This window comes from Eriocheir sinensis, chromosome 11 (genome assembly GCF_024679095.1).
Source record: "Eriocheir sinensis breed Jianghai 21 chromosome 11, ASM2467909v1, whole genome shotgun sequence".
Taxonomy (NCBI): Eukaryota; Metazoa; Arthropoda; class Malacostraca; order Decapoda; family Varunidae; genus Eriocheir; species Eriocheir sinensis.
In genome coordinates, this window is record NC_066519.1 from 13,766,167 (window position 1) to 13,780,782 (window position 14,616).

The following is a 14,616-nucleotide window of genomic DNA, read 5'->3' on the forward strand; positions in this document are numbered from 1 at the left end:
TCGGACGTTTACTACAATATCTCAGACTCCGCACTCACTCAGTAAATCCGCTATGCTCTTCCTCGGTTAACTACAGTATTCTAACTTCAAAACTACCTCATTAAGTTCATGTGTCTAATTATGTGTGTATGTATGTATGAGTATCTGGACGTTTACTACAATATCTCAGACTTCGCACTCACTCAGTAAATCCGCTATGCTCTTCCTCGGTTAACTACAGTATTCTAACTTCAAAACTACCTCATTAAGTTCATGTGTCTAATTATGTGTATGTATGTATGAGTATCTGGACGTTTACTACAATATCTCAGACTTTGCACTCACTCAGTAAATCCGCTATACTCTTCCTCGGTTAACTACATTATTCTAACTTCAAAACTACCTCATTAAGTTCATGTGTCTAATTATGTGTGTATGTATGTATGAGTATCTGGACGTTTACTACAATATCTCAGACTTCGCACTCACTCAGTAAATCCGCTATACTCTTCCTCGGTTAACTACATTATTCTAACTTCAAAACTACCTCATTAAGTTCATATGTCTAATTATGTGTGTATGTATGTATGAGTATCTGGACGTTTACTACAATATCTCAGACTCCGCACTCACTCAGTAAATCCGCTATACTCTTCCTCCACACTTTGACCTCGGTGTAGCGTAGGTCAGGGTAGAAGGCTGCGATGATGGCTACCTCGCTCCTGTTAACCAAAAGAAAACAACGATTACAATAAAACAAAACTAATAAACGAGAGAGCGAGTGTGTGTGTGTCACTCTGTGTGTGTGTGTGTGTGTGTGTGTGTGCCATTCATCCATCTGACCAAACGTGACATAATGCTCAAATTCAAGTATGTAGGTAATTATTCACGAATGCACTTCTATGTATTCTATCCTATGTATACTTTTTCAGCCATCTTTTCCTTCGTGTATATTCGTAACCTCAATTTCATGTATGCTCAAATTCATGTATGTATGTAATTATCCACGAATGCACTTCTTCTATGCATTCTATCCTATGTATACTTCTTCAATCATCTTTTCATTCGTGTATATTCGTAACCTCAATTTCGTGTATGCATCAAATCATCTACGTGTACATTCCTTCAAATCATCATTCTATTCGCGTATCGACACTTACCCGTCTGCTAGAGAAAACTGGTCCCTGAGGTGTCGGTAGAGGCGGCCGGGAATTGGCAGGTGATTGGTAGTATAGGTGAAGTCATGTCGGACGCACAGCCTTCGGCACTCCAAGCGGGCTGAGGCACGGAGAGAGAGAGAGAGAGAGAGAGAGAGAGAGAGAGAGAGAGAGAGAGAGAGAGAGAGAGAGAGAGAGAGAGAGAGAGAGAGAGAGAGGTGGTGGTTGTAGTATTAGTGGTGGTGGTAGTGGTGGTAGTCAAGGATGTTTAAGGGGTGGTAGTAGTAGTAGTAGTAGTAGTAGAGTAGTAGTAGTAGTAGTAGTAGTAGTAGTAGAAGTAGTAGTAGTAGTGTGTCTTGTCTGTGTCTGTCTGATTGTCTGTCTTTCTGTCTGCCTGTCTGTCTGGTTATGATAAAGATCTTACCTAATCTTCTTTACTGTCTGTGTCTGTCTGTATACAAGTCTATCTATTGTGTCTGCCTGTCTTGTCTGACCGTATGTCTGTCTATATCTGTCTGTTTCTGTCTGTGTATTTGTGTATGTATGTCCATGCTTAATCGCCTGTTCTACCTCCTCTTATTTGATGCCTTTTACTGTTTATAATGAAAGTCTTGGTTAGCCTGTCTATGTCTGTCTCTTTGAATATATGTATGTCAATGATCACACGTCTATTGCATTCTTCTCTCTCTCTCTCTCTCTCTCTCTCTCTCTCTCTCTCTCTCTCTCTCTCTCCCCCCCCACCCTCCACCCCCTCACCGTTCCTGATGCAGTCCTCCGTCTCGTTAGCCCCGCGGACGTTGGCTCGGGCCTTCACCACCTCCTCGGTGACCGTGCGCGTGCTCATCCCCAGGATCTTGAGCAGCAGCCAGTGGAGGTGCAGGTGGTCGGCCAGCGAACACGGAGGTAAGTAGTCTGTTGAAGGGGGGGCGAGGAACCGTTGATATGTGCTGGTGCCTTTGTTAGTTTTGTGTGTTGGTGTGTTGGTGTGTGTTTCAATGTGATTTCCATGTGTTGTGTCTTTGTCTATCTGTCTATTATTCTGTCTATTTCTATATATCTGTTTTATTAATCTCTCTCTCTCTCTCTCTCTCTCTCTCTGTCTATTTATCTGCCTGTCTGCCTTTCTATCTTTATTTGTTTACCTATCCACATATCTATCTACTAATCTGTGTATCTGTATCTCTTTCTATCGCTATATCTATCTCCCACTATCTATCTTTGTCTATCTAACTATCTCACTGACTGACTAGCTTTATATCTATCTATTTTTTTCCCTCTGTATCTATTCCCCTCACCCTCTCCCTCTCCCTCTCTCTATATATCTCTTCTTCTCCCCTCCCCCTTCACTCCTCACCGTGGGTCATGTTCATGGCGTAGTTGGTACAGTTGTAGTTCTGCTCCACACACGCGCGCGCCGCCCCGAGATCGCAGTTGTGGTCGAGGTTGAAGAAGCCCTCGGGGTCCCGCACGTAGCTCACCTGGTCGAGGGGAACACACGGAGTCTCCCTAAAGTCGATCTCTGTCTTCAGCCCATTGTCCTTTACCTGAAACTCCACATGAACGAGATAACGTCAAGGAATTTACTTTACTTCCCCTCCTGGGGAGGCGGTGGTTGAGTGGTTAGCGTGCGGGTGCGGCGTCCAGGAGGACACGGTTTCTCGTCCCGCCCGCCGCCACAAGTTGTGATTTTTCAATCACCGCCGAGTGGCCTAAGACGACCCACATGTTGTCCTGAAGACCACCTATCAACTTGGACTGTAGATTCTCTCTCTCTAAAAGAGAGGATCAAAGATGAGCTCTGGGGAGCAGCATGACCCAAGCAAGATGGCGCCACTATAAAAACTTGCCTGCGCCATAACGAGTTGGGGCCGACCATCAGGCCCCATCAAAAATGCCTACTGGCGCCATAGGCAAAACGTAAAAAAAGAAGAAAACAGTTTAGTGCGCCGGATATGAGTTCTGAGGCCACGCTACGCTATAGTGTATGCTCCCCATTGTAGATGGAGAGATGTACGTTAGGGGAGGGAAGGGAAGGGACGGGACAGGGAAGGGAAGGGACGGGACAGGGAAGGGAAGGGAAGGGAAAGGATGGGAGGGGTAGGGAAGGGAAGGGAAGAACATCATTGAAAAAAAAGGAAAAGAGCCAAGCCGTTAAAAAAGAGATAAAAAGGAATCATGTTTCTAATAAAGCTGATGGAGGCAAAATTGATGAAGGACGAAACAAAAAAAATTAAGACCGAAAAATATACGTATCGATAATCCGTCACCTCGTGCGGAGAATACAGAAGAAAGAAAAAAGGAAGAAAAAAAGAAAAATGATAAAAGCGTGTAAAGGAGACTAAATCCAGAGAGAGAGAGAGAGAGAGAGAGAGAGAGAGAGAGAGAGAGAGAGAGAGAGAGAGAGAGAGACGCAGACAGATAAACAGACAGAAGCAGAGATAGAGATAAAGAAAGAATCAGAAACAGAAAATAAACAGAAACGGAAACGGAAAAAGACAGAAAGAGAGACACAGACAGAGACAAGCAAAATAAAGAAAAACAAAGACGAAAAGGAATTACAGCAACGGGATAAAGAGACAGAAAACAAACAAAAATAAAGAAAAAATAAGTCAAACATGGTAAGGCGACCCCGTAGACTTTTTCGCCGCACCCACCTCGGTCAGGGAGATGCTGGCGGAGGTGTAGACCCCGGGCGGCAGCACCACGCCCTTGCCAAGCACGATCAGGGCGGGATGAGTCAGGTTACTCATGAGGGTCACCTGGATGCCCATCTTAACCATCTGAGACACGTCCACGATATTGGGATCCACGTCTGAGGGGAAGAGAAGGAATGACTAAGTGTTGCCTAAGAGAGAGAAGGAATAAGTTTTTTAGCTTATTAAGAGAGATCAAATAAGATATGTCGTTTGTCTGTATTGGAAGAGAGACAAAAGGAATGGTTACTAAAGTGAGAGAAGAGGAGGAAGGAGAAAATGAAAGATAAATAAGTAATCAAAGAAAGAAGAGAAGATGATATACGTTTTAAGATGGATCAAGGAGGAGTTTCAGCTTTCATTTGTATATAATGGCAAAGAAAAAGGAAGAAATTAAAAGAAACAGCTACGAAAGGGGAAACTTCAAAAAAGGGAAGAGGAGTTACTACCGTATTGACTTATAAATAACCTAATGAGAAAGGATGGAACTGTACATTTTAAGATTGGTTAAGCAGAAGTTGCAGCTTATTTATGGTTGTATTTGAAGACAGAAAAGGGAACAATTACTCATGTGAGACTTAGAAAAGGAAAAAAAAATGTATTGGAAGAAAGGCAAGGAATAAAGATACTCGTGTGAGGCTTAGAAAAGAAGAAAAGAATATATTGAAAGAGAGAAAAGGAACCATTACTAGAATTAGACTTAGAAAAGGAGAAAAATGTATTAGAAGAAAGAAAAGGACCAAATACTAACTTAGAAAAGAAGAGAAAAATATACTGGAAGAGAGAAAATGAACCATTACTAAAATTAGTCTTAGAAAAGGAGAAAAATGTATTAGAAGAAAGAAAAGAATCAAATACTAACTTGAGACTTAGAAAATAAGAGAAAGAATATACTGGAAGAGAGAAAATTAACCATTACTAAAATTAGACTTAGAAAAGGGGAAAATAATGTATTGGAAGAAAGGAAAGGAACAGATACTCGTTTGAGACTTAGAAAACGGGAAAAAAATACAGGAAAGGAACATATACTCGTGTGAGACTTAGAGAAGAAGAGAAAAATATACTGGAAGAGAAAAAAAGGAACCATTACTTAAATTAGACTTAGAAAAGGGGAAAAGAATACATTATGGAAGGCAGGAAAGGAACATATACTCGTGTGAGACTTAGAGAAGAAGAGAAAAATATATTGGAAGAGAGAAAAGGAACCATTACTTAAATTAGACTTAGAAATGACGAAAAAAATGCATTGGAAGAAAGAAAAGGAGAACCGATACTGATGTGGGACTTAGAAAACGGAATAGAATACATTATGGAAGGCGATCTGTTTACCATTCAATCAATCATACGTAAGCCAACGTTGCCAGATTATCGTACTCAGCCATCCTATGTTTGCCAATTTCCAACCCCAAAACTGCCTCCGCGACCCCAATAACCGTCTTCATATATAGTTATCGTTAAAATGGTTAATTATTGGTGTGTTTTTTGGCAATACTTAAGGACATGGCTCAGAAACCGGTAAATACGAGTCACTGAGTACGACAATCTGGCACCGGTGACGTAAGCAGTCATCGCAGGGGCCACTCACCCATTCTCGCACACTTGGGAACGTTCACTCACTCACCCGGCCAGTCCCCCTCCGTGATGTTGGCGTAGAAGGTGATGCCCATGTACTCTCCCTCGGCGGTCTGCGTGTCGGCGGCGGAGCTGAAGTAGGTGTAGCACAGGCCGCTCAGGGTCGGGGTGGGGACGAACTTCTTGCAACACTTGGTGGGGCCGAGTCGCTTCGTCCCCACCACGCACAGCAGCAGCACCTCGACGCAGCTGCAGGAACGAGGGAAAGATGGGTTGGTTTAGGAGTTCCGATGCATTGATTGGTTGGCCGACTCGGTAATCGAATTGTTGGTACTGCAGTATTCTAACTTCAAAACGTCAGATTTCTTTTTATAGTGGTGTCGGTATTATAATCTGAGTGCTGTGTTACCTGAGCGATGTACTTAGAGACCAGTTCACGGATAGGCCACCAGGAGGGTCACTTGTGTTCGGCCCCTCGCGATAGTGGAGCGGTCAGATTTATTTTTATAGTGGTGTCGGGATTGACTGATTGATTGATTGATTGATTGAAACTGAATTGAAAACTATAGCAATAATGATAATGAAAACGACACACACACAAACTCACTTATCACATCTTCAGACAAACTCACATATCACTTTCCTTACCTATAAGAGAAAGTAAGCTACAATAGGTGAAGTGAACCACAGTGTCAGAAGCTGGCCCGTCACCGTCTCTTCCTTTATAAGATTGAAAACTATAGCAATAATAATAACGAGAACGCAGAAAAGAACTCGCACACCACCTTTCCTACCTATATAAGCAAGAAACACAACAGTAACAATGATAATAATGGAACAAACGAAGGACAGCACCCTCTACCTTTCCGAGATCGAAAACTATTGCAGTAATAATAAGAAGAAACACACCTTCCATTTCCTTACCTATGAGAAAGAATTCAGTGACTACAATAATACATCAATATTAACACCGAGAGCGCCTTAAGAAACCCACACACTACCTTAGAAGAGAGAGAAAACTACGACTATAATAATGAATCAGCATAATAACAACGATATCGCCTTAAGAAACCCACTCACTACCTTAGAGCGATATCGCCTTGAAACCCACACTACCAGAAAAGAAAGAGACTCACTACCTTAGAAGAGAGAGAAAACTACGACTATAATAATGAATCAGCATAATAACAACGATATCGCCTTAAGAAACCCACTCACTACCTTAGAAGAGAGAGAAAACTACGACTATAATAATGAATCAGCATAATAACAACGATATCGCCTTAAGAAACCCGCTCACTACTTGCGTCAGTTTTAATAAATCAAGAACCTTTATGCGTCCACTAACACGCCACGATCTCTCCCACCTGTCGCTCTCCTCATCTATATGTCAGCGAAAACTCTAATAGCAACCGTCATGGGAGAACCTCACGAAAAGGCCCCAAAGAAACCAACCTATTTGTCCTACACTTTATAGCTACTTGAGAATCATAACAGTAACAAACGACGTCATTATCCGACCATCAAGGGAGTAGCTCACGAGAGGATCCCAAAGAAACTCTCCAATCTGTCCCATACTTTACATATTGGAGTATCATAACAGCAACAAGTATGGTCTTTCTTTATCGATGTAGAAATGCACTTGCCCGTCGAGCTGTAGCAACGCCATTACGGGAGATACTCACGAGAGGGTCCCAAGAAACCCTCCAATCTGTCCCATACTTTACATATTGGAGAATCATAACAGCAACAAGTATGATCTTTTTCTTTATCGATGTAGAAATGCACTTGCCCGTCGAGCTGTAGCAACGCCATCACGGGAGATGCTCACGAGAGGGTCCCAAGGAAACCCTCCAATCTGTCCCATACTTTACATATTGGAGAATCATAACAGCAAACAACTATGGTCTTTTTCTTATCGATGTAAAAATGCACTTTGCCCGTCGAGCTGTAGCAACGCCATCACGGGAGATGCTCACGAAAGGGTGTATCCATAATTAAAAAAAGGTGCGGCCATAATTACCTGCTGAAACGCGGTAATTTAGGCCTTTCCTTACTTTACCTATTGGAGAATCATAACAGCAAACAACTATGGTCTTTTTTTTTATTGATGTGAAAATGCACTTGCCCGTAGAGCTGATTGGGTGAATATACGATGTCCAAATGGCATCACGGTATTTGAATGAACTCCCTGCGATATACGTTATGTCACTCGAAAATGATAACATGGTGCCCAGATCTTCAATAAACCTTAACTTTAGTGACTTCAATCGGTATTCTTAGACACTTCCAAGCTGTCATTAGTGTTTTTTTAGGTTTATGGTACAGAAGAAGGGTCAAACTACCACCACCGGGGTCACAAAACTCCCCCTGGAAATGCCCAAAACTCCTACGAAGGCTTTCTCAAATATGTGTTTCTTAGGTTCAAAGTACAGAAGAAGGGTCAAACTACCACCGGGGTCATAAAACTTCTCCTGGAAATGCCCAAAACTCCTTCGAAAGCCTAATCAAATGTGTGTTTCTTAGGTTCATGGTACAGAAGAAGCGTCAAACTACCACCGGGGTCATAAAACTCCCCCTGGAAATGCCCAAAACTCCTACGAAAGCCTAGTCAAATGTGTGTTTCTTAGGTTCAAGGTACAGAAGAAGCGTCAAACTACCACCGGGGTCATAAAACTCCCCCTGGAAATGCCCAAAACTCCTACGAAAGCCTAGTCAAATGTGTGTTTCTTAGGTTCAAGGTACAGAAGAAGCGTCAAACTACCACCACCGGGGTCATAAAACACCCCCTGGAAATGCCCACAACTCCTACGAAAGCCTAGCCAAATATGTGTATTCTACTTAATTGGACGCCGAAATGTTTCACAGTACCACCTCAAGACCCCAGAAACCCACCCACCTATCCCCTCCTACTCACCTGTACGATATCTTCTCTATGAGCTGGACGAAGGTCAGTCTGTGTCGTTCCATCACGCGCAAGAGTTCTTTGTGGGACTCGTTCATGAAGAGCTCGGCGTCGGGCTTGACCAGGAAGTCCTCTCGTATGATGAAGGACGAGCCGCTCACCGCTATCAGGTACTGCGTCAGGGTGCTGCTGATGTTGAACGCTGCGGGGAGAGAGGAAGGAGAAGAGGAGGAAGTGAAAAAGGAGGACGATAAGGATGTTGAACGCTGCGGGGAGAGAGGAAGAAGAGGAGGAAGTGAAAAAGGAGGACGATAAGGATGTTGAACGCTGGAACGACAGAGGAAAGAAGATTATTATGATGTTGAACGAATGCACAGACACAGGAAGGAAGAGGAGGATGTGTAAGAGGAGGACGAAGATGATGTTGAACGCTGGAACGACAGAGGAAAGAAGATTATTATGATGTTGAACGCATACAAGGACACAGGAAGGAAGAGGAGGAGATGTAAAATGACCACGATACTGATGTTGAACGCTTGAGAGGACAGAGAAAGAAGAGGAGCTGTGAAGGAGAATGACAGTGATGTTACCGTTACGGGGAGAGAGGGAGAGGAGAAAGTGGAAAAGGAAGACGCGATAAAGATGAACAACAGAGGAAGGAAGAAGAGGTGGAAAAGAAGAACGGACAAAAAAAAAAACGAAGGAAGGGATGATGAAGATAATAATAATAATAATAATAATAATAATAATAATTTTTTTTTTACAATAAAGGAGACAGCTCAAGGGCACAAAAAAAGGAAACAATAATAAAAAAATAAAAAAAACGCTACTCGCTGCTCCCAAAAAGAATCCAAAGAGGTGGCCGAAGTGTTTGATGTTCGGTCCAAATTGTCTGGTCCATAATTAAAAGAACGGGTGATTAGCTGTTGAAACGCCGTAATTAAGGCCTTTCATTTCGGTTCGGGATTATTTACTCCGAGCGAAATATTTACTCTGTACTAAATATCAAAGTAAAACGACGCAAGTGAAATCCCACGTGTTTATATATAGTATTCATTTCATCTACATTCATCTGACACATCGCATCTATAGCCTCGTTTTATGGTAGGCCTACATGCACGATTTTTTTTTTTTATCCTGGTACGCTTTGCATTTCCCTAACCTCACCTTCCTTCTAGTTTGCATTTGTGTATGGTTATAATCTATGGTTGGGTTTGTTTTCATCTATGTCGCATTCATTATATCTTCGTTTTAGCGTTTACAAGCTAGTTTTTTTTTTTTTTTTTTTTTTTTTGTATGAACAATGTCCGTGTACCTAGCCTTCGATTCCCGTTCGTAGCAGTAGGCCTATGTAGTTATTTGGTTTTGTGTTATTTTGCTAGACGGTTCGACTGTTTTGTTTTATTATTTGCGTTTTGGTTTCAACGTTCACACTTTGATTGTTTATTTTCGGTATAAACAATGTCTATGTACGTGGTTTTACATTCTCATTTGCAGTTGTAGACAGTGGAGCGTGATTGTACATAGTGTACTGTAGTAGAATTGTAGATAGTTGAGACAGACGTGCAGTGGAGTGGGGCCTGAAACCTCATCAACGGTAACGGTAACGGTATAGTTGTAATACTGTTTCGTGTTATTTCGATAGGCGGGTCTATGGTTTGGGTTCGGTATTTGCGTGTTGGTTATTTCTTTTCGTGAGTATATTTTTTTTCCTGTCTGCCGGAGCTCACCTTCCAGCTTGCGGCGGGAGAAAAAGGCACGGTTACAGAGGACCACTGAGGGCAGCTGCAGGCCGTCATCCTCCAGTAACTTCACGGTGGTCTGTAGGAGAGAGAAAAAGGTGTTAGCATTATCCGACTGACGTGTTTGTTAGTGCTCCCGTTTCTGGCTGCATGTATATATATAGCTGGCTCGCACTGATGAATGTTTCCTCAGGGTCATGGTACAGAAGAAGGGCCAGACTTAAACTATCCCTGGAAACGCCCACCACTCCTGCGAAAGCCTTGTGAGATGACTTTCTTTTAGGTCATGGTACAGTAGAAGGGCCAGACTACCACCAGGGTCAGAAAACTACCCCTGGAAAGACACTTAACTCCTGCGAAAGCCTTGTAAAATGATTGTTTCCTTCGGGTTATGGTACAGAAGAAGGGCCAGACTTAAACTATCCCTGGAAACGCCCACCACTCCTGCGAAAGCCTTGTAAAATGATTGTTTCCTTCGGGTTATGGTACAGAAGAAGGGCCAGACTTAAACTATCCCTGGAAACGCCCACCACTCCTGCGAAAGCCTTGTAAAATGACTGTTTCTTTAAGGTCATGGTACAGAAGAAGGGCCAGACTACCACCAGGGTCAGAAAACTACCCCCTGGAAATGACCACCACTCCTGCGAAAGCTTGGAAAATGACTGTTTCTTTAAGGCCATGGTACAGAGGAAGGGCCAGACTACTACCAGGGTCAGAAAACTACCCCCTGGAAATGACCACCACTCCTGCGAAGGCTTGGAAAATGACTGTTTCTTTAAGGTCATGGTACAGAAGAAGGGCCAGACTACTACCAGGGTCAGAAAACTACCCCCTGGAAATGACCACCACTCCTGCGAAGGCTTGGAAAATGACTGTTTCTTTAAGGTCATGGTACAGAAGAAGGGCCAGACTACTACCGGGGTCAAGAAACTACCCCTGGAAACGCCCACCACTCCAGCGAAAATCTTGTCAAATGCGTGCGCTCGGCGACGAAATGTGTAATATAACCCTATGACAGTTTTCTATTATCCCTCGATGCCTTTTCTTGGACCCCAGCAATAATAATAACAGTAATAACGATAATGGAAAAGCCCACAACTCCAGCAAAAGCCTTGTCAAATGCGTGCGCTCGGGCGACGAAATGCGTAATATGACCCTATAACAGTTTTCTATTATCCCTCGACGCCTTTTCTTGGACCCCAGCAATAATAATAACAGTAATAACGATAATACTAATAATGACAATAGTAACGTTACCTGTGACTGCGGATGTCGAGCCAAGAAGTCCACGCAGAGGGTGGCGGCGACGTACACGAGGAAGGAGAAGAGCGCGAGGGTGACGAGCAGCCAGAAGAGGCCGAGCAGGTTGTGGCGGTTGTTCCACGTGTGGCCGATGCCGTGCGCCGTAGCTTCCTGGCACATTAAGTCCGTCATCTCTGCCACGGTGCGCTTCTTCACAAAGTCCTGGGAGAGAGAGGGACACACACACACGCGGGTCATACCAGAAGAGAAGTGAAGAGCAGATGAACTTGCATAAACAATCAGGTCAGATCTCAAAGGCGAAGAGGATCTGAAGGAAATTGGAGCAGGAAAGAGTTGATATCCACAAAGTCCTGGGAGAGAGAGGGACACACACACACGCGGGTCATACCAGAAGAGAAGTGAAGCGAGGATGAAGTTGCATACACAATCAAGTCAGGGCCAGCGTTGCCAAATTAACGTACTCAGCGCATGGCATTTTTTGTAATTTCTGACCGATAACTATAGCGAAAAATAACGAAACCCATCAATATTTAACAGTTTTAACGCTAACTTTAATTTCCTGTCGTTATTTGTGTTGTTACGGTAGTCCTGGAGCCTAAGAAAGATAAATGCAATGTTCAGTGTACGAGAATTTGGCAACGTTTGTCAGGTCTCAAAGGCGAAGAGGATCTGAAGGAAATTGGAGCAGAAAGAGTTGATATCCACAAAGTCCTGCGAGAAGGAGACACACGCACACGCATACTCCGGTCATTCAGTACGGAGGATATTGACTCAAAGAAAAGCGATTCGAAGTTAAGCTCGCATATACTGTCAGGTCACGTGGAGAAAGAGAAACCTGAGAGAGAGAGAGACACACACACGCTCACACTCTCGGGTCATTCCTTACGCAGGTTATATATTTGAAGTGAGGTGAAGCGAAGATGAGCTTGCATATCAGGTCAACATTTACACAAAGACGAAAACGATCGGAAGGAAATGGAAGCAGACTTACGTTAACATTTGTACAGTCCTGCAAGAGAGAGAGAGAGGGATACACATTCTCCGATCCCAAGAGAGATGAAGCGAAGATGAATTTGCAGATAGGTTCAGGTCACAAAGAAGGAAAGGATCTGAAGAATATTGGAGCGGAAGAAAAGGTAATATTCACAAAGTCCTGCGGGAGAGAGAGAGAGAGAGAGAGAGAGAGAGAGAGAGAGAGAGAGAGAGAGAGAGAGAGAGAGAGAGAGAGAGAGAGAGAGAGAGAGAGAGAGAGAGAGAGAGACACACAGACGCTCGGATCCAAAGACGAATGGCAGCGAATATTAACTTGAAAATCAGGTCAGCATTTGCACAAACAACGAAAAGGATCTGAAGGAAGGAAACTGTAGCAGAAGGACGTTGCTTATATACGAATATGTCCTCAACTCTGAGTGGAAGGTGGAGGAAGAAGAACTTGGAAACACGTGACTAACGATACGACGAAAAGAAGAAAGTGAATCGAAATTTTCATCAACGTAACTACAAGGTCTGAAAGGTGGAGGAAAAGAAGGTTGCAAAAAAACGTGACTAAAGATATGAAGAGAAGAAGGAAAAGAAACGAAACTTGAAAACACATAACTATAAGAACTAAAAGGCGAAGGTGAAGGAAAATAAACTTGCATAAACGTAGGCTAACTATAAGATGTAAAGAGAGAGTGAAGAACAAGTAACTCTCAAATACATGAACGAATATCAGAAGAGAAGATTACAGAAAAGAAACTTAGGTACATCAACGTAACTACAAGATCTTAAACGCAAAGGAAGGAGGAAAAGAAACTTGCAAACACATGACTTATAATCTAAAAAGTGAAGAAAACGAAACTTGCAAATACGTGACTATTGAAATCTGAGGAAAAAGGTAAAGAAAACGAACTTCCATAATCGTGACATAAGATCTAAAACGCAAAACAAAAGAAAAACACAAACGTGACTAAAAAACAAAAGCCAATCGAAAAGAAACATGAGTGGATGACAGACACAGAAACTATACGTGAAATGAAATACTGGCTCGTAAATGTTGACTGTTTTATTTAGAATGTTTGTGTCTGTACATCTACGTGACTTACCTTATCATACTTAAAGGGGTTGCGGTGGGAGCTCTTGAAGGGGTGTGCGGGAGCTTCCATCGTCCTCTGTAGCAACGGGAAAGCGGTCATTAGCCTAGCATGGAGTCTTTGGATAGCGGACGTTGAATTGCCGTTACTATGTTAAGGGCGGCAATTCTATAAAACCAGTACTCTTAAAAAAAATGGATTCTGGTTAAAAAGAAATATGGACGGTTTTTCTTTCAAATAACATGTGATTTTTTTTTTCAATACTCTCGTAAGTACCAAAGATTATGAAAAGCAAAGTCCATAAAAGCTTGTTGAAGAATATAACGAGTCAGTCTTGAATATACACTTGCGTTCCTATACTCCCCTATACCTGTTCGAAATAATATGTTAGTGCTGGTATAAGTTTGTCTATCTATCCATCTACCAATCTAACTAACTAACTATCTATCTATCTTTTTCATGTGGAAGAAGAATGGCCGTCAGACAGACATAACGCTCTGTAATACGCCACTTAGAACGCTCGTATTTCGTATCAGCAGCAGGTGTTCGGAATAATAATGTTAGTGCTAGTGTAAGTTTGTCTATCTATCTATCTACCTGTCTAACTAACTAACTATCTATCTATCTTTTTCATGTGGAAGAAGAATGGCCGTCAGACAGACATAACGCCCTGTAATACGCCACTTAGAACGCTCGCATTTCGTATTAGCCGCGGGAGTCGTTCTAATTTCGCAAGCAGTCCCATTAAGTTCCACCCCTTGCTATAAACGATCGATGGAGAGAGAGAGAGAGAGAGAGAGAGAGAGAGAGAGAGAGAGAGAGAGAGAGAGAGAGAGAGAGAGAGAGAGAGAGAGAGAGAGAGAGAGAGAGAGAGAGAGAGAGAGAGAGAGAGAGAGAGAGAGAGAGAATCCAACTATGGTAATGTATCTAAAACGGCGGCGCCCATAAGGAAACGCCTCTCTGTACCGTGTAATGACGCTTAGACAAATGACTTGGCATCGACTTCCCATCCACTCCGTCAGCGCACTGGCCAAGAAACATAAGCTATGGACTACCGCGCGGCCCTTAGACTATACAAACACTTATAAGCGTTTTGATACCCGGATAAAACTACATTTCTTGATTGGCGAGGCGGAGAGCGTGAACCATTCCTTACTCCCTGATTGCTCGTGACAAGAAACGATTAGATAGTGATTACCGGGCGTTGTTAGAGCCTGGGGGTGGGTTGCAGGG

General features: G+C 42.8%; 1 protein-coding gene across 1 annotated transcript; it reads right to left on the reverse strand.

Moving 5' to 3' along the window:
* Window positions 1-595: 595 nt before the first annotated feature.
* Window positions 596-13,767, reverse strand: LOC126997142 (uncharacterized). The gene is made up of 10 exons (XM_050858194.1): window positions 13,396-13,767; window positions 11,306-11,512; window positions 10,037-10,127; window positions 8,319-8,508; window positions 5,451-5,650; window positions 3,791-3,948; window positions 2,491-2,680; window positions 1,893-2,048; window positions 1,140-1,257; window positions 596-701 (listed from the first exon to the last, which is right to left on the reverse strand). The coding sequence occupies exons 1-10, from the start codon at window positions 13,483-13,485 to the stop codon at window positions 596-598; spliced, it is 1,506 nt and encodes a 501-aa protein (XP_050714151.1). The 5' UTR covers window positions 13,486-13,767.
* Between the last annotated feature and the right edge of the window lie 849 nt (window positions 13,768-14,616).

What these genes read in the sequence shown, in the direction of transcription:
- LOC126997142 (XM_050858194.1), bottom strand. Translation starts at nt 13,485, where the DNA reads ATGACCGCTTTCCCGTTGCTACAGAGGACGATGGAAGCTCCCGCACAC. An exon ending in ACCCCTTTAAGTATGATAAG is followed by an intron (nt 11,513 to 13,395) that starts GTAAGTCACGTA and finishes TCTCTCTCCCAG; the next exon opens with GACTTTGTGAAGAAGCGCAC. An exon ending in GGAGGACTGCATCAGGAACG is followed by an intron (nt 1,258 to 1,892) that starts GTGAGGGGGTGG and finishes TCCGTGCCTCAG; the next exon opens with CCCGCTTGGAGTGCCGAAGG.